General features: G+C 44.9%; 2 protein-coding genes across 2 annotated transcripts in view; one reads left to right on the plus strand and one right to left on the minus strand.

Annotated features, from left to right (window-relative positions):
- The window catches only part of LRBA (LPS responsive beige-like anchor protein), a 419,175-nt gene that overhangs the window by 223,007 nt on the left and 169,955 nt on the right, over positions 1-26,213 (plus strand). Inside the window, exons 39-40 of the mRNA XM_075090413.1 lie at positions 3,903-4,049; positions 6,690-6,826. Coding sequence (XP_074946514.1) covers positions 3,903-4,049; positions 6,690-6,826 — 284 coding nt within the window. The remainder of the gene's footprint in view (positions 1-3,902; positions 4,050-6,689; positions 6,827-26,213) is intronic.
- Positions 10,380-12,149, minus strand: MAB21L2 (mab-21 like 2). Its single transcript, XM_075090414.1, has one exon. The coding sequence runs from the start codon at positions 11,732-11,734 to the stop codon at positions 10,655-10,657; it is 1,080 nt and encodes a 359-aa protein (XP_074946515.1). The 5' UTR covers positions 11,735-12,149; the 3' UTR covers positions 10,380-10,654.

The following is a 26,213-nucleotide window of genomic DNA, read 5'->3' on the forward strand; positions in this document are numbered from 1 at the left end:
GCAAGGGACTAGCAGCTGATCGCCTACAGTATTGCAATTGACTGGTCAGTTCTATTTGCCTCAACTCAAGGGATGAAAAAGAAGTCTTAAAAAGAATACTTAAAAAGTCTGATGCAAAGGTTATCTTTTTTAACAAATAGGAAGACTGGAGGAGCCTTCTGGGAGCCCTTTTTTAAAAAAATAGATAGTAAGGGTTTTTTCATGCATCTTTTCCCTGAATTGCTTTTCCTGATATATTTACCAGAATTTTTTGTTTTTAAAAAAGAAGTATCTTCTGTATCGTGCTTTCCAATACCTGATTTTTCAAAAGGCTTTTAAAAATTTTATTTCACACATAAGGTTAAGCTGTAGACAAACAATTTAAAATAATCTGTCATTCTATGAATGCCTGAAGCTTGTTCAGCAATGTAAGCTAAACTATTGTTTTCACAGCCAAATGTTCCAGAGATTTTACTGGAATAAATAAGACTTTCAGCAGATGCAGAGATCTGTTTGCAAAAAGCTACTTGAAGAAACTGGGTCTTACAGAGCAGTTTGGGAAGGATTGCATGGAATTACACTAATGAATTATAATAATGAAATTGTGCTGGATAAATACTCTGCCAGCAGGCTGTTATGTCCTGTGTACACGAGCCATGCCTTGAGGTCTTGGTCTTGAAAAGGTGTATGCGAGTGTACGCTTGGATCTGCAGAATTGGAGCCAGAAGCTCCAGCCGCGCCAAGAAGAATAGGCAGGCATGGCAGAGCGTGGTTTGGGTTAGCAGATGACAGAGCAGGGTTTGGGACCTAAAATATGAAATCCAGTGTAATATACCTATGCGCATACATGGGAACTGAATATGTCACACGATGTCATCCTCCGTCATATGTATCTCTAATCAGTAAATGTAGAAAGAGAGCTAGATTGTGGCCTATCTATATAAGTGCATTGACCTACCGAGAATAGGTTAATCCACGTGGAACCTTTTCAGTTCTGTGCAGATACTCATGTGAGCGTGTGTGTGTTGGTTGCAGGTGTAGTGCTTTATTCAAGTCAGTACAGAAAAAGCAGATTCTGCTTTGGAGTGTGATGTCTTATTGCCTTCCAGTAGCTAGTATCCACAGATGGGTGGTCAGGCTCTGCATCCTCCTGTGCCTGTGTGTTTTCACATTTCATGCGTGTCAGGAAATGTGGGTGATGAACATCAAGTGGAAAAAGATGACAAGATTTTACAAAAATGGACTAAAATAACTTATCTAAAGTTTAAAATCTTTTATTGGAAATGGCAGTTACATAAGATGTATATTTTTTAATCAGTATAATATCATTAATTCGGGAAAGAAATAAAATCTGAGTAAGTGACAAAGATGAGGCAGGAGGAGGTGCATATTTTGGTTATCCAGTCATCTTTGGCTTAGAAGTTGCCGTACTGCTTTTATTTTTCTCTTAATGCTAGATTAGAAGAAAAACTGAAGGACATACTTGTGTCTTGGACAAGTTGTGCTAAGTATGATCTTGGTTCTCAATTCAATCTTAAATGACAATAGACGGAAGGCTAGTTTGAAATAGCATCTTCAGTATAACACGAATAGTAGTAAAGGAAGCAACAACACACACACACACCCCCTCCAAAAAAACCCCAAAACAACAACCCACAACCAAACCCAAATTATTATCTTTTACTTAATCCCTGGGATGGTTTTGTTCGATTTTACCTTTTTTGATCTTCCAGAGAATGCTGGTAGGCCACTGAGTAACAGTGCATGTGGTGTATATTAGTATACTGTTGGTAATTTTACTGCTGCTAACTTAAAATCCTCAAGGGGGAGTTAATTACAGGAAAACCTTTCTAAATACCAGCTGCATATTTTCCATGACAAGAAGGTTTTCAGCTCATGTTGAACAACTCCAGAATCTGAGTTATCATTATTTACGTGAGCATATTTGAAAAGAAAGTAAAATTTGTGTTTGTACAATGCAGTTAAAGCTTTACAATAAATTATTTTTAAAGGTTTGCTTACAAGTGGCAATTATGTGTTGGGGAGAAAGGATCATGCATAAACTGTGTTTTATTTTGTATGGCAAGTTAGACTTCCTTTTTTTGTGTGGTTTTGTTTGTTTGGTTTGTTGGTTTCGGGGCTTTTGTTGTTGTTGTGGTTTGGGGTTTTTGTAAGCTCAAGGCCTAAACCAAAGCCAGGGTATTTGGTGGTTTGGGGTAGTTTTTTTTTCTTGTTTGGGTTTCTTTTCTAGTTTTCACTTAATTGAAAAGTTTATTATTTGTAAATTATGTGAATATATTTTACTTAATTTAAACTTTATATATTGCCACTGGGAGTTGCCACCTTCTGTAAATGTTTGCAGATTAACTTATTTTTAAAGTAAACCCGTGGAACTTCAAATCGAGTATGGCAGCAATCGGAGAAGGCAACGAGCAGTGTGTGGAAGTTAGTTGGTGCTGGTGCGCTGGGTTAATGATGTCTTTCAAGCACGGCTGTGCCATGGCCATTCTCAGTCTAATTTTTAAGGAATAGTATTTTTATTTTCAACTTTAAAAAAAGCACCCCAAACAGCACAGACACTCCTGTTGTTTTAGCTTTTACCACAGCAAGCGGTAACTTATGCGGAGAGCGAGTGATCGCCTCTTTTTTTTTTTTTTTTGCTTTTTTTTTTTTTTTTTCCCTCTCTCTCTCCCTGCTGCAGCTTTGAGCTTGTAATTTAAATAAAATAGATTGGGACCTAGCAGAGCCGAGAGGAGAGGAGAAGCACCCCCGGGTACCAGCGGCCCTCCCGAGGCCGCCGTGGGGTGCCGGTGCCGCCGCCGGGGCGGGGCGGGGCGGGGCGGGGCAGGGCAGGGCGGCAGCGGCGGCTTTGCCCGCCCGGTACCGTCCGCAGCGAGCAACGTGCGCTCCAGGGGAAGCGAGCTCTCTCTGCTTGCCTCTCCCATTCCCATAGGCATGCCCCTTGCAAGGCCCGGGAACCGCTTCTTTATGCCTCTAGGAAGCAGGTGCACGCTTTTCTCTGCCTCCAGCCGTGACCGTGGGGTTGGTCTCCCCCCACCCCCGTGTCACCCATCCCCGCGGGGCGCGGCGGGCGCTCCTCTGCCTCACGAAACCCGCCCCCGTTCCCGGCCGACCGCGCCGCTTACGGGAGCGCCGGGACGCGGGCCGGAGGCCGCCCATCGGCTCGGCCCGCCCCCGGTGTTTTCCTTTCCTTCCCCCCGCGACCCCCGCGGACGCCTCTGCCCGCCGCCCCGGGCAGGGCCGGGACCGGGACCGGGACCGGGACCGGGACCGTGCCGCCGTGTGGGCGAGCCCCCACCGTCCCGCCGCCCCGCCCGCCTCTCCTGCCCCGTTCCCCCGGCTGCCGCGGGTTTGCCGGGCCGGCCGCCCTCGGCCTGTTGCGCGGCCCCCGGTGCCGGCCCGGCGCGGCGGGGGACGGCGGGGCGAGCGCGGGTCCCGCCGGGCACCCTCCTCCAGCCGCCGGGGCGTCCCCGCCTTGCCCCGCCGGGGTTTCGTGGCGGCGGTGGTCCCCTGCCCCCGCTTGCCACCGCCTGGGCACACCGGCGCTTGAACCCCGAGTTTGGGAGTCAGGTTAACACACCGGGCACCCGGGACTTGCTTCCAGCAGGAGAACTCAGCTTCCGGAGGAGGGAAGAGGGTCCGATGTACCCTTTCCCCCTCTGACACAAACACTTGAAGTAGAGTTAAACGCTGCAGAGAGGTCTGGATAATTTTGAGCAGGCTTAATAGGATTAAAAGTAGATGTGTCCTAACATTAGAGGATTAAGACAGGTACTTCCCACAGCTAGTCCCAAACGGCTTTCTTCCTGAACTTTCATTAAAAAAAAAAAATAAATTACACTTCTTTGTCACTGTTGTCTCTGAGACCTGACAGACAGCAACGTGTCTCTCTTTCATTTCAGCTCCTGACGAGGATATACTTGTTAAAGGAAAGCAGTCCATCAAGAGTCAAGTTTTAGGAAATCAGAACTCAGAAAGTGAAATTCTTTTGGAAGGCGACGACGATATCATGTCATTCATGGAGGAAAGAGAAGTGGAGAACTTAACGGGTAACTTCAGCTATGTAATTTTCTCCTCAGCTTCTTTACTTTATAAGTTGTCATCTTCCCTGCTCTGCAGTGAATTATGTTTTGGGATACACACTGATAAATTGTTCCTTCCCATAATTGGGTCATTAAGATCATTTTCTGTGGACCTCAGATGCTGAAGGTTTACTTGAGGAGAGTTGTCCATTTTCTTTCTCTGGCTTTTATAGCCTTCCTGCTTCCACAGTCAACGTCTGTATTCTAGGAAACCTTCCTTAGAGAAAGTAGCTCTGCCTTGAAAAGGGCCTCCTTTCTTTGTCTTTGACCTTGTTCCACTCCTTAAATCATTAGACCTAGTGGACAATTAGGCAAGTTGTCTGTAATGAAAGGCTTTGTAGAGCTTTAACTTTTTTCCTGAGTTTATAAAATTGTACGTATTGGTTATTTACCTGGGTTTCAAGGATCTGTATGCTCACTGTATTTAACACCTTTAAACCCTCTGTCATTCCCCCATTGAAGCCCCTTCTCCACAGACCATATATTAGACTTCACTTCTTTTGTCTGAAGAAGAAATAGTACTTCAGATCTTTGATCTTAATTAATTTTACTCAGTCGCATACAACCTTTGCTGATGTTGCAGTCTGAGCGGAGTGGGTTCATTTCTGTACAGTTCAAAATGTAAAAAAAAAGAGTAACCTCAGTTCAAGGACTGGGGAGTTAGAAAGGGTCTCTCTCCATTGTTATTTGAGAAACATGCATTTTACAGGGAAAATGCAAACTTCTCTGTGTTCTTCTGCTTTCTCAGTTGGTACCCTGTGTACATTTCCTTTAGAGGAGAATGTAATTTCTTGGATAATTCTGGTTCCCTGAGAAGCTAGTAGTATAATCTTACATTGATACGTATCATACATATGGTATTCAGTGAAATTACTGGAAGCGATTATTTATTCGCAGTTTGCTTATCCCTGAACTGCATTCTACTCTTTTTAGCCTTTTTAAAAGCGAAGTTAAAAATGCAGAATAATGAAAAGAGAAAACCTGCAAAGGAAGAGTGAAGTAAAATAAAGTAACAGGAGAATAATGCAGTGGCATTTTCTGTACATGAATCTTTTTTCCCCTTCCTACCACGAGCTTCCTTCTCAACAGCCTTCTCTGTGTTTCCTTCTCTTTTATTATTCATTCATTGGTTCGAGTAATACATTCATACTGTAATAGAGGTGAAAGGGGAGTTTAATTATATAATCTTGACAATGGCAATAGGATTAAGAAGTAATCCTCACTAATAAAGTGGTGTGGGTTGGAAATGAAGTGGAAATTGTCAGGGGTCTTCCACAGGACCTGGACTGCCCCAGCTTCTGCAGCTGTCTGCTTGCCCTGTAATTGAATGTCTGCGAGTGATTGAAAAAATGTTATTTCTCCTCTGGATTACATGCTAATGTACAGAGGGCAAAGGGAGACAGCAAAAGAACACATAGCTGCTTATTTCATCCATTTGTGGGGGTGAGCTTTGGGAAATCATGGCAGTTCCGCAGCTATCTCATGCCCATCTGCAAACACAATGTATTTGTACGTTGGGAATAGAGGGCAAAGCTGCTCTGATCTCAGCAGAGCATCTCTTCTTTTGTCCTAGTGGCACACATTGAGATTGATGTGAGATTAAGGACCATCACCCTCCTAACAATCGATGGAAATGACAATTCATCTGAATTTTTTGTCAGTTATTCTCACGTTGATTACCTGAACGTGTGTACCTCATTTATAGATGCTTTATTAAAACAAAATTGTCTATGTCACTTTTGTATCTTCCACTGTTTGACAAAAGTCAGATAATACTAAAGCCAAGTAACCCCATTTCCTTACCTCTTAATCAGCCGGATGACAAACCTAACCTGTTTTCTTTCTGTATGCGTTAGTTTATATAATAGGTTCTGCATTGTCAGATCTGTGCTGAACCTATTGTTTTCAGTAGTAGTCTGATTTGTCCCCGTGATAAGCCCTGTGGAGATGTGATTATTCCAATAAAAATTCATTCAGTTGGAAACCAACCCTCCAGCTGTTTATTCCCACAGTCCCCGAGCTACACTAACACTGTATGGAATCCTTGAACAATATTTAACGTGGAATCAAAAGCATCTTTAAAACATTTTACTGTAGGCTCTATAACATTGTGTAACCTCAACAACAGATTTCGAGCATCCATGAGGGAACACTTTACAGTTGGACAACTTTGAGCTTTGACTGCTATGTTCATCTTTGTGGAAAGCTATCAAAACTCTCCAGTACCTAAAGAATGCATCTGACAGTAAGATTTCAGGTGCTCATGTGTGCACTCTCTATATTGCATATAACAAAAGGCATGCAACTCACAATGTTTCTCAAAAAGAAAATGCCTCTGAGTAAAAACTCCATACTGCCATGCTAAAGCCGGCTCTGGCGTGTATAACGTATGCATCGGTTTGAAGTTGTAGCTGCTTCAATGTTCGGCGGCACAGAGGCACTGTAAATCTGTTACATATGTTCTTTTCCAGGATAAAAAGAGTTTTGCTTTTTAAGGAAGAGCTATACTTTTTGCTTTATTTTAATATTCTAGGCTTGAAAAGCAAATAATTTGCACTCACACTCTTCTCTGGTTTGAATATTGTTGGCATTTGCACTCTTTGGCAGGTCCAGTTGCCCTAAGCACACCAGCTCAGCTTGTGGCACCCTCCGTGGTAGTGAAAGGCACTCTTTCCATCACCCTTTCTGAGCTCTACTTCGAGGTGGATGAAGAAGATCCCAGTTTTAAGAAAATCGACCCGAAGGTAAGAGATCATTGACCCTGAGCTTTGAGAGATGATGACAAATTACCCAAGACCTTTAATTCTTCATTCGGGTTCCTTTACCTCTGTTGGTCCGCAGTGTTCCTGCTTTAATAAGTTTGTGACTAACCATATATGTTACCGAACTTCACGTTGGCGACACCTCCTTTCCTCCTCTTTTTTCTCCCCCTCCCACAATTCGACCCTGCTTGAATGTTAATTAGCTTGCTGCGAATAAAGCTCCAGGGAGGCATCTTAAATAAAGACATCTTGAATCACAGGCCTGTGTGAATCCTGGAAAGTTCAACGAGGCTTTTAGCTCCAAACGCTTTGTTTTACTTTCCTATTTTTATACAACGCCAGTGTAACATGGCTCTAAGCTTCCTACACTCGTAAGTTTTCTGTGCTTCTGTATCGCATTATTCTATAACAGATTTTACAGGGCCTGTTATTATTTATTGTGCCTAAGCAGAAAACATAATTGCCCTCTTAAAATACGTTTCTGAACTGACTTGCTAATTTCCGCAAACTTTATTTGCTTTGAGTTACTTGATTACTAGTGTTTTGTTTAAAATTAGTAACCTTCAGTAAAATTCCTATTTCAAAGGCAGTATATAGCGCGATCAGCTTCATAAGGTTGCACTTGAACGTTTCCTACAGTATTACAGCCACATTTTAAAAGTATGACATGACTGGGAAATATTCTCGCGTCCCAATTTAAGCGCTGTGATGGTTCTTGGTTTTTGAAATATCGGCTTAGTATTAAACAAGGTAGTAATTTCTTAGTGAAGGCGAAAAAAGTCACTGGAACTAGTAGTGCTTTTCTGCTTGCCTGTGGAGAATACCTTGCGTGTTAAGCGCCAGTTCAGGTCTTTGTTCGTATTGAGTAAATTGGTCTTGTCTGTATTAAAAATGGCATCAGTGGATCTGAAAGCTGGGATTATTGAATCCTATCAAGGAATAAATTTCTTTTGAAACACAACGCTCTCAAATTCTTAGAACTAGAAGTTAATATAAGCAATTAACTAGGATTGTGATTTTTATGGGATACCCTTAAATGATATTTAACTTTTCATTTGGTCCTGAAGTATTTTTGAAATTATTTCAAGTACAAGATAGCTCTTAAAATTTTGCTGTTTACTCCTTCCACAGTGGTTTTTAAAAAATATTTAATGGGAAAAAGGATATAAATATAAAATGTAAAGAGTTTGATATGTCACAGTATTGCATTTTCCATCTAAAGTGTTCTGCTTTGTACTGCTTAGCGTGGGAACAGCCTTACAGATCTGCATTATTCTGCATTTTTGGTTTCCATGTTTAGCACGCAGGGCGTTTGAGTACAGTTACTAATTCTTACCATTCCTGTTACATGTTTTATGGGGACATTGACGTATAACATATATTCAGCTTGCTCTCTTTTCTCCTGTTTTTTAGTATTCGGTAGTGGTTGTTTTTTTAACTGTGAGTAGGAATTCTGGTCTGATTTGACAGTATTTTTAATTCACGATCTGGGAGATTTTAGTTGGGTTCCTGTAAAAGGAGCAGTTGGTTACATGAAATATAGGCTACACCTCTTACATTCTGCTTGTGATGCTACTTTAGCTGGAGGTCTTAAAAGAAAAAAAATAAAAGACCTTTTGTAATGTCTCGGGGGAGGGCTAAAAATAAAATCTGAATATTTTTATTTTAAAAAACCGAGTCAGTTTACAACGCAGCTTGCTTTCAGGCATTAACGCCTCCCTGCCCCACCCTCTGCCGAAGTTCCTGTCCCTCGGCAGCGGCGGCTGCTCTAGAAAATGCCCCTTGGAAAAGAAAAAAATAAATTCCTAATCCGCTGCAGCTCGGGCGGCCTGCTTAATTAACGAGGCTTCATCTGGTTGCTAAATTTAAGTTCCTTGTATATTTGTCTAAACTCCCGAAAGGAAAACATTGTGACAGGTTCCCGCGGACAAGCCTGCCGCCGAGGTGGCATCAGCTCCGATAAGATCGCAGTTTGCACCCCCGCCCCGGGTGCTCTCGGAAGGAAAGGGCGGCCCCGCGGGCTAAGCCCGTTTTGCCAGGTGAGCCTGGATCCGCGCTCTGGCGACTCCACGAGAAACTTGTGAAGCCGCCGCGGGCTTTAATGCCCGAGGCTGGGGCCGGGGCCGGTGGTGGGGCCGGGGCCGCCTGCCGCGGGGCAGGGCCGCCCCCGCGCCTCCCCGGCTCTGCGGGAACCGCGTTCCCCGGGCTCGTTCATTTCGTTTTTAACTTAAAGCCAAAAACGACTCAAATTTGAATGGCTATCGCTTTCCGGATCCGTCCACAAAGAAACGGAAGTAGTCCTTTGGGGCAAGAACTTCTATTTTCACCACCACCACCCCCGCTCCCCAAAAGGCCACGAAAACTTGCTCGAAATGGTCCGAGGCGGCTTTGAAATGTTTCGGGAGGCTCGAGCAGATAATGCTAACGCTTTTAAAGCTTAGCAAATGCGTTGCCGATAAAAATCCCGCAAATATTTCTCAGTCGTCCCGAGCAAACTCAACGCGAAATCGCGGCAGGAATCGGGTCGAGCGCAGCCGCGGGAGCGGGGGCGGGCGGCGGGGTGCGCCCGGGGCTCGGTGCGGGAGCGCGTGCTTCCCCTGCGGGCCCCTTAGCTGCTCGGCTGGCCACGCTGCGGTTCCGTTTTATGCTGTACTTAAAAATCCGGGGAAAACAAATGTTTGTTTAAAAAAAAAATCGACCGGTTGCTCGAAAGGGCATTAATTATTCAGGGTAGATCTATACTGACTTCGCGTCAAAGTCAAACGGATAGCGCCTTCGCTCCGGGGAGCGAAAGCCAACAGCGATGAATTTTGAAAACAAAATACGAACGCTTGAGAATTACCGGGAAGAAAAAAGGAAAGAAAACGATAAGGGAAAAAAAATAAAGGTGACGACCGTAGGGTAGGAAACGGCATGCTCGAACTCTCGCCTAAATCCGGGCGAGCTGCTGCGTGACGCTCCATCCATCCCCGAGATTTAGAAGGGAAGCTTAACGTCAGAGAAATATAGCGGATGTTGTCACACGCTGAACTACAGAATATATAATATTTTTTTTGTTCCTTAAACGCACTATTTTATAGAAACTACAGGGAAGTTTAAAAACGGTCAGTGAATGTGCCGAGCTAAGGCTTCGGGTAGGTGTCGCGTTTAGACTACCTTTACTTCGCGTGTTCCCGTTTCTTTTAAAAACGTTAATTCCGAGGTTCGGAAGGAATCTACTTGCCTGCATTTAAGAACCATTCACGCGAAGTCAGCGTAAAGTTAAAGTAATATTTTTATTACTATTTGCAACAAGTCAGTTGTGGGGCACATAATCTGACCTTGGCACCGAAATACATTTAACATCAGTAAAACTTTTTTTAAAGGGGGATTTGTACATATAGTTAAATAATTTTTTTCACTTGGTGACAACATTCAGGCAAATGAGAGAGAATAAGAAAAGGACTATACACGGATCGGAAAGTACCTTTCGGGTTTCGTTTTGAAGTTGCAAAAGTCCGATTGCTTCTCTTTTTTTTTTTTTTTTTTTGTGACTTTTTAAAAATTCACATTGGAGGGCAGGAGGAGAGGGGCTCTTCCCTTCTTCCGTGCAAGGCGGTGAGAGTTTATGCCGGGAAAACCGTCTGCAAGTTTTTAAAGGCCGAGCTGCAGGTGGCGGGGGGGAGGGTGTGGGGGGTGGCGGCGGCGGGGGCGCCGGTCTTTCGCCGGCTCTTTCCGTCGTCGGTAGCGTTAAATAAAAAGTTCTTTTAGGCGCCCGCCGTTGCTGTTGTTGTTCACGAAGGGCGAGTGTCGGGCGCGGGGGTGTCGCCCCTATAGCTTGTCGAGGCTTTTGGGATTGGTGAGGATTTCTCTGGCGAGCCTCCAGGTCTGTTTGGCAGCGCTTTCCAGGGCCGAGTGGGGTTTGCCCTGAAAGAGGTCTAGGTTGGGCAGGAAGTAGTGGGGGCAGCGCCGGCACTGCAGGCAGGAGATGAGCTGCAGGAGGATGCCGTTGAGCCGGTCGCCCAGGCACGCCTCGTCCCAGTCGGTCTCCCGCGGGTGCTTCTCGCACTCGTACAGCAGCAGAGTCTTCATGTGATAGTTGTTGAGGGGCTGCCCCGGCAGTTCCAGGTGCCGGTCGCGCAGCGTCTTCAGCACCGAGAGGCACTTGTTCCTGCAGCCGCCCATCAGCAGCCGGTTCTCGGCCTCGCCGAACTGCAGCACCCAGGCGTCGCTCTCGGCCGAGCTCTGCTTGCCCGTCAGCGAGTAGCACTCCTTGGAGAGCAGGTTGAAGCCCTCCGCCTTCACCTCTGCCACCCGGTTGGGGCCGGGCCAGGGGATGTGGGGCATGGGCCACTGCGCCGCGCTGCGGGGCCAGATCCCCGTGCACTTGAAGGCGGGCGTGATCTGCACCACGTACCGCTCCCGGATGCGCAGCTTCACCTCGCTCGTGTCCGCGATCATCTTCACCACGTCCCGGTAGCTGCACTTGTCCACGGCCTGGGCCACCAGCGTCTGGAAGCGGGAGCGGATCTTGCGGGCGGACAGGTAGCCCGAGGCGGTGATGAACTCCACCCAGAGGGACATGCTGCGCTTGCGGCCGTCGCTCAGCTTGAGCACGGCGCAGCCCGGCAGGGAGCCGTCGTCCACGAAGTTGAAGACGCCCATCTGGTTGAGGTAGAGCACCACCTCAAACTCGGTGGGCGAGATCACCTCCAGCCCCTCGTAACGGGCGTCGATCTCGCTCAGGGAGCTGATGAAGCGCGGCTCCTGCACCTCCACCTCCTTCAGCACGTCCGACACGACCTTGCACACCTCCCGGATGGTCTTGGCGATGGCCGCCTTGCGGGCCTGGCAGCGCTCCGTGTAGTATTTGTTGAGCTGGTAGACCAGCTTGGCCTGCGCGGCGATCATGTTGGGGCACAGGTCCGGGCTGTACACCGGGCTCTCGCAGTACGTTGAGGGATCCAATGCTTTAGCGGTGGCTGCAGCTTTGCGGAGGGCACCGGCCGAATCGCAGACCCCCACCCCCGCCGGGAAGAAGGCGGCAGCGGCGCGCCAGCGAGAGCGATTAAAAAAAAATCGGAGACGACGACGACGAAGCACAAAGGAGCGGAGACCGGCGCTGCCCGGCGAGGAGGAGGAGTGCGAGCCGCAGGCGAGCGGGGCGGCGCGGGCTGGGCGGCGGTGCCGGTGGCGGAGCGGCGGGAAGCTCCCGCGGGCTCCCGGAGCGCAAAGTTTTGGGTGGCGGTGGGGGCAGGGAGGTCTGCGCTGCCCCTGCGCTCAGGCGCCCACCCCCCGCGCAGCCACCAAAACGCTCTTTTAGTAGCTCATGAAAAAGAAAAAAAAAAAACAACAACCCAAAACAAAATACAAGCAAAACCCCAAACAAACTTCCCCAGAACTCGCCGAAGGTCCCCGCAGAAAAGCCGGTCGGCGGCGAAGTTTAAAACCGCACACGATAGGAGAGGAGGAGAAGAATGCAAGCAATGCCCAGAGCGGAAGAGTGAACTCTCTGTCTGTCTGTCTGTCTGCCTCTCTCTCTCTCTCTCTCTCTCTCAGTCCGTGGCACCGCCAGAGATGTGCATGAGTTTGGCTGCCGCTCTCTCAGACTGTCAGGGGGTGTTGTTGATTTCCCTTTTCCTGCTGGAGGCGTTGTCTGAACCCGGCTCTGTGGCTTGCTCTAATCTTTACGCGCAGACGTGTGCACTTGGTCTGTAAGCTCTCATTCCTGTCCTGCAGCTCTCTATAGAATGTTTTGAGATATTTATGGAGAGAGGTTGGTTGGTTTTGGTTTGGTTTTTTTTTTTCTTTTCTTTTCACAGACTGTGTTTTATCCTGAGCGGGAGGAGGGCGTAGCTTCTCCTCCCCCTCCCCACCCCTGGAAGTGCGCGCCGAGGCTCTCACTTTCTGCGCCTCTCCTCCGCCGCCGCCGCCGCCGCGCGCCCGTCTCTCCCCGGCGGTGCCGCCGGGCCCTGTAGTTTATGAATGGGGCCGGGGCCCGGGCGGGAGGCGGGGCCCCGCCTCCTACAATCGCCGCCGAGCTGTCAGCGGCGCGGCCAATCGCGGCGGGCGGCGGGCACGGCCGGCGCGGGGGCGCGCACACGCGCCCGCCCGCTCCACCCCCCCCCCCGCTCCTCCCCGGCGGCATCGGGGCCGGGACCCGGGCTGCCCCGGCCGCCGCACGCTGGGGCTGGCCGGCGTTACAGCCGGGCCGAGAAGGCGCGCGGGGCCGCGGGCGCCCCGCCACCCGGCGTGGGGCGGGGGGGGGGGAAGGCTGCAACTTCGCCGTGGCGGCGGAGTGAGGGGAGCTCGCTGCGCCCTCCGCTCGCTGCCGGGAGAGGCGGCGGTAGCGCCGGTGCGGGAAGGGAAGGAAGGGCGGGGGAGAGGCGTGCCGGTGCTCCGCCGCAGGCGTAAATCTTCTGTCGCTAATGCCGGGCTGCAGCAGCGAAAGTGAGCCCGTCACTGGAGCGGAATCGCGCGCCTTGTTTACTACCCTCACCCAGCGCCGTGGTCACGTTAATTTAGACAAATCTCGTGCCTTAAAGTTCTGTTCATCCTCCTGAAGCGTAGGATTGAGTTATCCGAAAAGGAAACGATATTTTATGCGAGTTTGTATTAATAAGAATATTGAATGACTTGGACATAAAACTGCAGTTACGTTATGTCAGCTCGGAGGGAGCAGCCCGCTCCCGCCGCTGCAGCCCGGGCGGGACCTGCTGCAAAGCAGCGAGGAGCTTTTCGCCTGCAGAAACTTGGGCCGGCGGGAAGGCGGCCCCCGCATCTTCCCTGCTCGGGCCGAGGGTGCGTGGTTCCGCAGCGGCTTCGCCCTCCCCTGGGCCGCGCAGCCCCGCCGCGGGCACCGGAGGGGGGGGTGGGGGTGTGTGCCGGGGCTGCGGGAGCTCCGAGCCCGCCACCGTCCCGCTGCGTGGGGGCGGCTCTCGCCGCCGTGGGAGCCCGTTCGGAGCGTTCACACGCCATGCGCTCCTCCTTGCGGAGCCTCGGTTGAACTTGGGCTCGGTTTCTTGCTCTTCCCTCTTTTCGCTGGACCTGGTCGTTTAATAAAGAAAATATCGCCGTCTGTTTTCCGTGTGCATTTAAATTAGAAACATGTCTTGTGCCGACCGTACCGCTGCGCTCTGCAAGGAGGAGTAAGTAGGGCCGTGCCCGGCGCCGGGGCGGGCGGGCTCCCCTCTCCCCGAGGAGGGCATCCATCGGCTCCTTGTTTCCCCGCTGCCGCCGGGGCCGGCTGTGCCCAGGGGCGGGTGGCGGCACCCGGCCTCCCGCGGGGCCGGTGCTTGGCGGCGTCAGGTGCTCCCGACGGGCCCGGGCCCGGCCCCGGCAGGAGGGAGAGGAGGCCCGGGAAGGCGCGGGGGAGAGGGGCCAGGCTGCGACGCGGGGAGAGCCACGGGCTCCGCTGCTCTAACGGTGTCCGGGCGCCCCGGATGTGAGCGGGCTGGAGTGGGGCTCTCCGCCCCGGGGCACAGGTGGGTGCCCGCCATCCTGCCCCCTCTCCGGGGCGGCGGCCGGACCCGCTCCAGGTGCTCCGAGGCCCCGTCGGTGCCACCCGTCCGGGCCGGGGGCCGGCGGCAGCACCGAGCGGGCGGCGTCGGGCTTCGCCTGCGCGCAGCGTCTCCTCGGGGCTCGGCTGGGCCGGGGGAGAGGGGGGGCTCCGAGGGTCCTGCGCGTGCTCTTCTCCGGCCAGCCGGAGGGTTGGTCAGGGCCGGGGGTCCCTTTCACATCCCCCGCCGAAGCTCCCTGCTCCGGGGCGGACCGGCGGCCGGCCCGCCTTCCCGAGCCCGGCTGGCACTTCTCCCCGCTCCGGCGGGCAGGGAGGGCTCCGTGGGGTGTCGCGTACCGCGGGGAGCGGGAGCCCGGGGGATTCCCGGGCGCGGAGGAGATGCCGGAGCCGTCAGGCGGCCCGGGCAGGGGTGGGGGCCCACGCTTCCCTGTTTTCAGGGTAAAAGCAGAGGGAGAGGGCGATTCCCCTCCCTGCCCCCCCCCCCCCCCCCCCCCGGTAAGGCAAGTAATGATGAAGCGTTACTAGTGTTCAGATTTAAAACAATTCATTACCAATTTTCCTGTCTGAGGTTGAAGCTCTAGTAAATAATAAATCAGCTAAACAAAAGCCGACTTTAATTTATTGCCCCAGCGCTAATTAGAAACATCATTTGAGCAATAAACTTAAACACTTCCAGCAAATAATGCACGTGAAGCCCTTCTCTCCTGTGTCTGGGCGTTTGTGGCCGCAGCGCATTAAGACCAGCTTCATCTGTGGCGGAATTTGCTCTCGCCGGGATGAATAATTGAAGGGGGAACGAGATCCGAGGAGGCTATAATTGAAGAGCCCTTGTCACCTCTGCTTTTATGTATGTTAGTGTAGAAGTCCATCAGCGGCTCCTTGACGGTGTATAAAACGAAGTGGCAGCCCCTGCAGCAGCAGGAGATACTGTATTCCATTAAAAAGACCGTGTGCGTGCCGCAGAGAGGGAAACTCTCAGGGCTAAAAGCCACTTGAAGTCTTCAGACCGATTGATCTGTATTCTCTCGTTATAATCCGTCTCATCATACTTGAGTTAATGAGGCAGGGGCGGGGGTGATCTGATGGTCCTTGACAAATTCATTAGGGAGGCTGCGGGACATTTTATTTGACTGTTAAACATCGTGTTTGTTTGGTTTAAGCAGTGCCAACATCAGCATGCCGCTGCCTGGAGCAATGGTGTTTCGTTAGGGAGGGCTTGTGTGCAAAGGTGCTGGGAAGGGGGCTCGGTGCGCAGGGAGGGCTGGCTCCCGGCCCCCACCCCGTCCCCGGGACCCCGTCCCCGGGACCCCGGGGAGCTCGGGCTGGGCTAAACCCGGGCGTGCATCCATGGTACGTGCAGCGGGGTTTTCTTCAGGCTGAAGATGGCGAAGCAGCCGCGAAGGGCTGCTATTAAATGTGCAAAGGCTTTTTTTTTTTTTTTTTTTCTTTCTTCCTTCCTTTTTTTAAGAGAACGCTTTGTATTGTTATTGACCCCTAAAAAACAACAACGGAAGAAAACTGCAAAACCACCCGGAGTTTTAGCAAGAAGCACACAAGTTTCTTATTGCGTTATGATGTAGCATACTTGCGTTTGCCTGCCTAACCAGCTTATCGAAGTGGCATACGTTACAGATTTCAGAGCTTTTTTTATTCTGAACAGTGTATTTTAAAGTTTCTGTAACATGCTGCTGATACAAGGTGTAATTTTTAAGGCAAATAAAGGTTTAATCAAATTGACTTGAGGCTATTAAAGGTTTTCTGCCAAATCTGCCCTTTTTCTTTCCCTCTCCCCTCACTGAGAATGCAGGAACAGGTGCTCCCAAAAGGGAGTAGAAGTGTTTTTATGAATAGCGTATGAAATATGTATGTGTACGTATACACTTTGTTCATGTCAGCTTTGTAGATGAGACGCAGCTAGCGTTGCGTTATTTTCTAGTAGTTGGCTTCGTCTCTGTCCTTTCATTTAAGGGAAACAGTTTTGTGGAAAACAGAATAATTAATCTGCTCATGGAACCTAACATTGTAATTTTTTTTTTTTCTTGGAGATCAGTCTTCAAACATTCTCAGCTTTAAGTGCTTTGTAGGACTCTGCTTCCATTTATAGAAGAACAGTATGGGAAAAGAGCTAGTGCCCTTTGCCTGTCATTTTCATACATTCCTGCACTGCTGATGGAGCTTGAATTGCTGCAGGGAATGTATGGATTTGAAAAGAAATCATTCAGTAATGCATGTTGTGTTTCTCCACAGCAAAACCAGGTTAATAGTTACAGTAAAAGCTGCTGTAGTTTTGACAGATAAAATTCTGCTTACATTCAATAGTATACAGTGTGTACCTTTGCTTGAAAGTCATGGCTCTGCTTTACTATCAGCCGATCTGTTCTAAGGACTGCATTTATGAAGTTAGTTGATCATCCACGCTGCAGGAGGAAAGGTGGTTTCATTTCTACACATGTCATTAATGCATCTCATCAGTTAAGAGTGTTGCATAAATCTTGTACTTTTTTTCCGTGAAGATTGAATGGTATGGTGATTAAATAATTTAGACATGTTTCTAAGTCTCCCCGAGGTTTCTTTTCTGGAGCAGGAAAGGGAGGAGGGTTCCAGCTACTCCTTATTTTTCCTTTCCTATTCAGTCTTAAAATTGTAAGCATGTTCATATTCTGGTGTTTAACCAGGAGCAACCTGCAGCTGAAGGCTTTCCCTCATGCTTTGAATCTTGTATTAAAGGTCACTGCTTCTCTTTTCTCATGATGACTAATGGTGACTTCTTTTAGCTGTAAGATTGCTTTGGATGCTAAGTACTGTTTTGTAAGTTTGCCTTCAGCAAGTTGGCAGTCAGACACGTGCACTAGAAAAAAACATTTCTAGTGCTTTTGTAGCATTTTCTCCTTGTTAGAGCTTCTTTTGGGGCCTTTTGTTTTGTTCGGATGCAGTTGGGGTGGGTGCCTGCTATTTTATCCAGCAGAAATAACCAAATTCACTTGTGTTGTCTTGTCTTTATTTACAATAATTGATCCATTACATTAATAACATCATTTTTTTAAAGAACAAGAGCTTGTAATATGCCAAGATTTTGTCAACTTGACCTCCAACTGAATGGAATAACACCTATATGTTTGAGGAAAATGTGAGGTGGGCTACAGAGATAATCTCTTGCCTGGTTCTTAAAAATGCTGTGAGGCTAAATCAGCACTTCTTTTAAGAATATGGAAGTTACAAGGACATTCTAAGCAAAGTCAAAGTTCTGGAAATTAAAAAAAAAAATCAATTTGCAGGTGTTTGGCCATAACTTTTCTTTTTAACAGTAGGTGCATGACGATTGCGATGTTTATTGTCTTAGATGTTCACATATCTGTGCATATGCGTAAATTATCATGCCAACAAACAATAACCTGCATGGTTTTATTGGTTTGGTGATTATTTTAAAGATCAAAAACTTCATCCAAGATGAAGAATATAAGCAAACCTAGAGTTCTCCAAACCATGCCCTTCAAAAATGTCAATTTCTAGTGCCAGAAGTGACAGCTTCTCATTTGTATACTTACATTTTAAAAACTACTTTCTCAAATAACACATATAGCAATGTGAAATCCTCTGCTCCTCAGCAACCGCTGGACAAGTTACAACCTTTCAGTGAGTTTCTATAAGTGCAGTTTCTAAAGGGGAAAGGGTGTTGTGGGAGGAGGGAACAGAGGGGGCTCAATCTTCTCAATAGCACTGGTGAGCAGCATGGAATATATTGAGTCTCTCTCTCTCTCCTCCCCACATTTTAAGATTATTTTGTTTTGACTTTGGGTCCAGTAGAAAAGGCATGTAATTGTTATTTAATTTAAAAAGAAAAAAGTTTCCTATTTGAACAGCCTTCTAATTGCTCCCTCATTCAGATATAATACAGTGTAAATGCATGGTTAGAGCCCTCTATTTTTCTGCATATTATACTTCATAGCATTAAATTCTTATCCTTTGAAAGTACTTTGTTGACATAAAAGTAGTATATTACTAGTTATAAAATCATTGCAGGGGTTTTGTTGCTACTTCTAATGAGAGAATCAAATCAGAGCTATTCCTATTTTATATCTTGCTGTGCATATCTTATTTCAGAATAACTTCTTCATGACAATATGCTGCTCTCTTTTTAGTTTTCTTATGAATTAGGTAAAACCTGTGTGCAAAATAGTTCAAGGTACTGTCTCGCATGGCTGGGAAGGGGAAACTGTATTGGCTCAAACAATGTATAGAAGCCATCTGCATAGTTTAATTGAAATAATATTTGGTGATCTAAGGGATGGAAATTGTTCCTTTTCTTTAACCATCTGAAATAAAACTAGGATGTAAAACAGCTGTCTTGGCCTATGGAAATCAAGGTTCTGCCAGTCTGTTTCTTTTCTTCATTTTCTACTTCTATCTTCCTTTATTATCTTTGGATCCCAAGGAGTCTTTCTTATTTTCTAACTGGTTTTGTCTGCAACAAGGGGCTGGGTTGGTGGGTTTAAATAGACTTTGGATAGAGTGAAAAATCTTTGATCTATGGCTATGACTGCTTCCAAATGATTTGCTTGCTGGGACTGGACACTGTCCATGCCCTTTCACTTCACTATCAGATAGGCACACAAAAAGGACTTGACATGCTACCAGATGCATAGTTAATCATTGCATTAGGTCTGTAAAGGGGTCCATCCAGACTCAATTAGGTCTACCATTTTTAACTAGAGTTTGCTCCGCAGTTTGTTTGGGCTGCAGTATTAATTCTAACTGCTGTTCTGTTTATTTAAAAGTTCTAGGCTTTTATTTTCTGCATTTGTTCTGTTCGACATTTATTTAGAACATCTGAGTGTTACAATATAACAAATATTGTTGCAGTATAACATATTGTCTGAAGCTTTAATGAAAAAAGTTTTTGTCTTTTCCTAATTCAGCCGTTTTCCTTTTTCAACACCAATTTCTAAAAGTGCATTTGAAGTAAGCTAAATGCAGTGACCAGCATGTATTGAGGTGGTGTTCAGAAGGAAAAGCTTGTAAGAGCATCTAGGGTTTGGGACCAAATCTTAAACTTGGAAAACCAAACAGCAGCAGTTTTCCTATCTTTTTTTTTTACCTAAGAGCTCATTCTTATATCTGGCATTGCATGCTTTTGTGTGAGAAGGATATGAAGGGTGCAGGAGTTAGAAAGGTTCAGCTGTAGGTAAAAAGTGTCAGGTAAGTTATTACTCTGAATCTTGCCTGTGATTTCCAGGAGTACTTTGTATATCTTCATTAAAAGTTGTTAACCATATGCATTGATTAAAGTGCATTGAAAATTCCCAGCATTCACAGAGTTTCAAAAAAAAAAAAAAAATTGTAATTCATAGAGGTAGCCAGTCCTTTCATGGTATGAAGGAGCTCAAGTGTTCACGTTGTACGAATTGTTTTGATCACACATGTTGTCTGTATTTCCTAGTAATGCATATATTGAGGATGGTAGGCCTAGAGAAGCGGGAGTATAAAAGGACATAAAACTGTCATTGCTTGAAAACTGTTATACAAGAAAGGAGCACTAATCAGAGTATTTTAAAATGTTTTCATTTGGTTTTAATCCTTTTTTTTTTTTTACATTTATTTTGGAGGAAAGGAGGAGCAAGGCATTCAGCTAATTTTTTTTTTCAAAATCTATATATAGTTACTAAAGCTATTGTATTCATCTTCAGGGTATAGTTCAGCCTTCACTTCAGATCTGAGATTTCTTCCTTTAGTTCTTTGCTTCATGGTTGTCAATGTTCTTTGAAGGAGGGCAGATGCATTAAAATGTAACATGCATCATTTGATTGTAGTCACAGGGATATTCAGATGTTGCTAATGGACTTCCAAGATACAGGATGTATGAGTGAATACTACTCAGAAGTGCCAGTTAGGGCTCTCTGGGGATTTTTAAATTATTTATGCCTACCTGCTGCTCTGAAGTACAGGTGTGTGCATGTGTATAATCCATTAATGATTCGTATTCGTGCATATAAGTATGCAACAGAGAATAAGCCTAATATGAGAGGCCTTAAGGGGCACAGGCAGGTAGCTTTTCCCCATTCATCATCTGTCTTGGAAGTTCATTCTAAATGGCATCTGAATGCCAGTGCGCCTACGAAGGGGGATTGTTTATATGTACTTTGTGGGTTTCCAGAGTGCAAACTTGAAAGAAAGTGGGACTTGAAATGCGTGGTCATTTGTGAATTTATGTTTTATCTCCCTTCACTTGAAAATTTATGAGGAGAGTGACTTAGGGTGCTGGTGTTGTGTGTTCCAGGGCTTGCCCCCACTGATAACACCCTTGTTGGCGTGAAAGTGCAATGCAAATTATGACAGTTACAACCTTCTGTTTTGTTTAACCTGTCAGTGGATTTCCTGGCTCAGTGCTGAGGGCAATGGTGTGTTCAGCTAGTTCCATATTCACCTAAACTTAAAAGGTCAGGTTTCTACAGGCAAGCCTAGTCAAAGCCTAATTGATGAGGAGGGCAGGGGGACAGAATTTACTGTTCTGTTGGCTAGTTTCATATCGTTAGGTTGTCCTGAAAGCATCAGGCAGTCACAGCCCCTTTCATGTAAGTGCTGACCCTAGACAGGAGCTGACAATCAAAGGAGGCAGTCACAGGAACCAGTGCAAGTAGGCTATTGATTTTTCAGTTAGGTCTAAGTAGTTTGTAGTATGGGTAATGGGTGACAGAGGCAGGTATGTCATTATCAATGAGCTCCAGAACAGTAGCGACAGCCCCCTCTCATATTTCCTTCAGCACTGACAGTATGCATCCAGCAGTGGTCAATAAATCGCCCAACCTTTTACTGACAAGTGACTTGGAGGTGGGGGTGGGAGTCAAAGAGCTAAACTTCTGTACTTGAACTTGACGTGGATGCGGAGCAAGGATCTCGACATCTGCGTTCCTGGCTTGTCAGGCAAAGCGCTGAGGAGAACGTAGAGAACAAAACAATGGTAGATGCGTGGCTGGGGAAGCTTAACTTTATTTTATGCTCTCTAGAAAGTCCAAGTTTTTCTTGAGATCAAGTACAAGAGCTTAAAACACCAGCTTTCTGTAAAACATGGTCTGGTTCAGTAGTTAATTTAGGTTACCATGGCAGGGTTTTGTTTTTACTTTAGTATTGCTCTGCATTTAATCAAGGTTATACTGCCCTAGCAGTACAACAATCACAGTCTGCCATTCAAAATCCGCTTTTAATTCCTAGTTTCCTCTTCTTAAGTTTCATATTTGGAGGCTATTTAAAGATATTGAAGCTTTCTTATAAAGCCAAAGTGCTAGCAATACAGTTTCTGTTCTGACTACCAGTGCTGGTTTGGGTCAGTAGTGGAGTACTAATACTTTAGGAAGCTGAATAAAGTTTTTATTACTTGGATTTTACTAGCTGTGGTTTCTGAATTTAATAGAGGTAGATCCAAATTTTAGCTTTACACTTAATTAAATTTTGAAAGATATCAGGAGAACTCAAGAACTGTAATAAGTGGTGCTTTGTTTTGTTTTGTTTTTAATATACTTGTATGGAAAATCAGTTAAATGAACTCAAGTAATCTCCTGAAGCTTTCTAAGGTTGTCACTTTATTTGAGGGATGTAAGTTATCTGCATTTTTTCAGAAGTTGGAATTCAGTCAGGTTTTATGCTGTGCACAGATGTTAACAAAATAGCATATGCTTATAATTAAAAAAAATCTTTAGACAAATTGAAATAAAGCAGAAGAGTAAATGTTTTGAAAAAATTCCTTAAAATAACTCATTGCTATGGTATCTTGTTTAACAATGTTTGTAATGTTACACAGAGCAGGAATCTGAGACTGTGTATGTTGAATAGCTGCAAAGTATCATACGTGACTGAAACTTTTTCATCTGCCTGCTGCAGCTAAAGCCATTTTCTTCATGGCCAGCTTTTTGACTGCAAAAGCAATGTTGTCACAGACTCAAGGTTGAAATCCATCACTGTATTATGAAATCCTTTAATAAATATTTTTATAAGCTAAAAACCTGAGTACCTGTGTATTTGAAGCAGTTATAAAATTAATTGGTTATAAAAATCTATGTAGATACTGTAACACTGCCTATTTAACAAAGCGTTGGAAGAGGGGCTGGCTAGCTGTCTTCCAGAGGAAAAAAAATTTCAATTAGTTGGATCGAAGGTGTTCTGGGTTGTTTGAAGCCTTCAGTATTTAATGGGAGTTTTCCCTCTGTCAGCAGCTACTCCTTTAGTACATCTTGCGGGGCCTTTTTTTCCTGTTAAACTAGCTAAAAAGTACAGCCATGCAGTCTGAATCTTATCTTTTCTTATAAACAGGTACAGCATCTTTTACTGCATTTTTAGTGTTGCTGGCATGTTGTGTTATTGCAGAAATGTAAAAAGGTGCTTCAGAAAGGCGACAAATTAAATTTTCATGAAAGAAAACCCTAATCAGCAGTGACAGGGTAAGAGAAAGATGATTGCCACTTGGTCATTGTGGAGAGGCACTTAGACTTGGTGTCAGTGCTTCTGTTAATGATGACTAATGTCTTTCTCGGAGAAAACGCATGCTCAAACATAATGCTACAGTCCAGAGAAAGAACAGAGAGATAGGCACTATTAAGGAAAAAGGCTGTGAATCCTAAAACAAAAGCTCAGGTCTTCAGATGAAAAAGCTATGGTATTTTTTGCAATGCCAAAGCACAGCTGTAAAACTGTTCTTGTTTCACTCTTCAAGCAAAATAATAAGATTAAAAAAAAATACATATAGACACATATATACGCATGCGAATTGTGTGCCACCTAGTATCTGCTGCTTTAATTAAAAAAAAAGATAGAGATGGCACTGACATCTAAGCACACTAGTCAGAAGTAAACAGTCATATTTTATTCCGCTTCTATTAATGAACCTTGCTTTTTTAAAAGAACAAAACCTGCTGCAATATATTCTTTCCTAAGCACAGTGCTATTTTCTGAATAAACCTTTCATAGTCAAATGTAAAATGACTCAAAAGACCTTTTCAAATCTTGAGGCTTTGGCTGTTAGGTATGTTGGCAAAAAAGAGGTGGCATGTGTCATTTCTTCAGCTTTTCCCAAAGTGAGACCTTTCAGAAGGGCATTTGCAGTGCTTGTCATATTTTTTCATGTACATCTTATTGGCCTGACAAGTCTAGAGGACCATGAGAAAACAGATGTCATTGCATTCAGACAACACTAATTACTCTGGGATTTTTGCAGCCTCGGTGCCTGCATGTAACTGTCGATTATGACTGTTTATGTGGCCTATCATGGGTACACGTTGCACATTCAGATGGTACCACTAGTCTTTGTGTTTCCTATTATCACACAATAAGATGTAAAAATCAGCAACAAGCTCCACAACAAGGAAATGCCTTAATGTGTGACTTTTATATGTTTAAATTGCATTTTGTTAAAGATTGCATTACATTCGTTATTAGATTTAAGTGTTTCAGCATCTGTTTACTAACTGTAGTGCAGTGCTTTAGCTGTCAGTTTTCACCATGGTTCTTTATGTTGCAGGCTTTACTTTTCTGCAGTTGCATAAACACTATATGAAAAATGCTGATTGACCCAGCAGTTGTCAGAAATTTCCCACATCTAAGCTTCATACTGAGCTGATAGATTTTTCTAATGTGTCACAGCTTGCGTTACAAACCAACAGCCTCATTCTCTTACAGACGGCATTGTTGATATTTTCTTTGTGAAATTTTCTTAGCGACTCTGTCATTTCAGAATCTATTTGTCCTGTGTAGCAATAACCCCTGCATTTTTAACACAAAGTTCAAACGGTGGTCACGTCGCGGCCTTACTTTGTATGTTATCTTGAATTTGGGTACACATTTCATAAGCAGAAGAACCAATGTTAATCACAGATTGGAAAATAAAAGCTCCAATAATGTAACTTCACATGCTGATGAAGCAGAAATAGAAGCAGCTTTATCGAAGATGTATGATGAGATAAAACTGCAGTCTCTGCTGTACAGTTATAGTAATTATGACTAATGAACCGTCCAGTCTGGATGAAATGGCATGCCCACAGGGACTGTGGCCAATCAGTTGTGACTTATGCAAGCTGAACAAAACATTGATGGTGTTCCAGATTCCGTATTCGAGCAGGAAGTGTGGTCTTTGTTTGGAACGTCAGCTTTGTCAAGTTATTTTCAAGCAGTTTAGGAATAAACAGTGTTAGTAAATAAAATCTTAAGAGCTAGGGTTTGTTGAGCTTTTAAACGGGCATAAAGAATTACAGTCTGCCATGGTCAAATATACCTGAATAAGACCCCGCTGCATTGACAGCACATTCCTGATGCAATATACTTCCAACTTGTTCTGATTGTCTTGCTAATCTAAGTCATTGAAAGCACATGTTATATTTTACTATAGCGAATATAATGAAAGCAAAAGATCCAAAACTTGCGAATGTAAGCATGTATCTATTTAGGCTTACCGCAGCAATTTTTTTTTTAACAAATTTGTTTGAGACCTGATATTTCCATTTTAATATTGAAGGACTCTACATTTTAAACCGGTCTATAATTTGTAAGTAAAAGAAGACAGGTACTTCGTAGTGTTAGTACCTGAAACACAATTTCTTATAGTAAGAAGGTTCATTCATACAGGCAACGTAGAGTGGAATTCCAGTACATTTTGACAATGTAGAGACTAGCAGAGTAATAGTTTTAAACCAGCTACTTTTTATGAAGACAATGTGTGTAGCTGTAAAAAAGAAAAAATACCAAAATTCTGAATACTAAAATGCAGACTATATGGGGACTTCTGAAGTTAATTGTAGAATAATAGCACGGTGCAAAAATTACTTCTCTAAATATAAATTTGTGCTAAATTGTTTAGGCCCAGTCTGGAAGTAGTTGTTGATCAGCCAGTTTACTTACATGCAAATGTTTGAAAGATTTGGGAGTAAAATGATCAATATGTTACAGATGCTAATGATATGTTACAATCAATTTCATGTTTTGCCTGAAACCTTCCAGAAGGCTACAAGGAAAAATTATTTCAAAAGTGCATTGCAAATAAACTACAGGAAAATGAAGGGAAAAAAAAACCCCAAACAACCCAACCTTAATACATTTAGAACAAAGTTAAAAGCATCATTTGACAAAAAACATTTTAGACTGTTGTGCTTTTTGAAAACAGTGTATGTTAATCAGGAAGAGTCAGATACATTGATTCTTAAAGCACACCTGAAATTAATAAATTGTTGTCAAAGAAATTGGCAATTAAAGACTGGCCTACCTGAAATCTGAAGTCATTACTGGCCTTCTGTAGTGCTTAATAGAAAGGTGGATAGTGATTTGACACATCTACGATTTTTTGGAAACTTTTTTTTAAAGTTGTACATTTCTTCTTTCTTTTTTTTTCCATACTGTATTGAAACTTAAAAGCTGACACCTTCTTCACCGTGTTTGAAGTTTTTCTTTTCCTGAAATAGAGGAAGTCACAAGCATATATCCAGTATTTGTAATCTTTTATTCTGAACAAACCTTGAAGTGCTGTTAGATGTGGATTCAAGAAGATCTTTAAGTAAAGAATTTCTCTTAATCCAGAGTCTTTAGACATGTGATTAAATTTACCTAAGTCTATTTGAAAAAAAAGAAAAATAACCAACAAAAAAACCTGCACAAAACCCCCCGAAACAAATGCACCCATCCACACTAGAAATCTAAATTAGCTTAAAACTTCTGTTTTTTCTGTTTTGGAAGTGTCCAGAGATACTGCAGAGGACCTACTAAGAATCAGAACCCGTTTCTTTTGTCTCTTGCAACAAAGCATATTGCATTAAATATTGCAAATGTGAAAAATTTGTATACAGTTCAGAGTATAATGTTAAGATAAAGAATATTGATAAGTAAACTCCTCTGAAAAAT

This window comes from Phalacrocorax aristotelis, chromosome 4 (genome assembly GCF_949628215.1).
Source record: "Phalacrocorax aristotelis chromosome 4, bGulAri2.1, whole genome shotgun sequence".
NCBI classification, from domain to species: domain Eukaryota; kingdom Metazoa; phylum Chordata; class Aves; order Suliformes; family Phalacrocoracidae; genus Phalacrocorax; species Phalacrocorax aristotelis.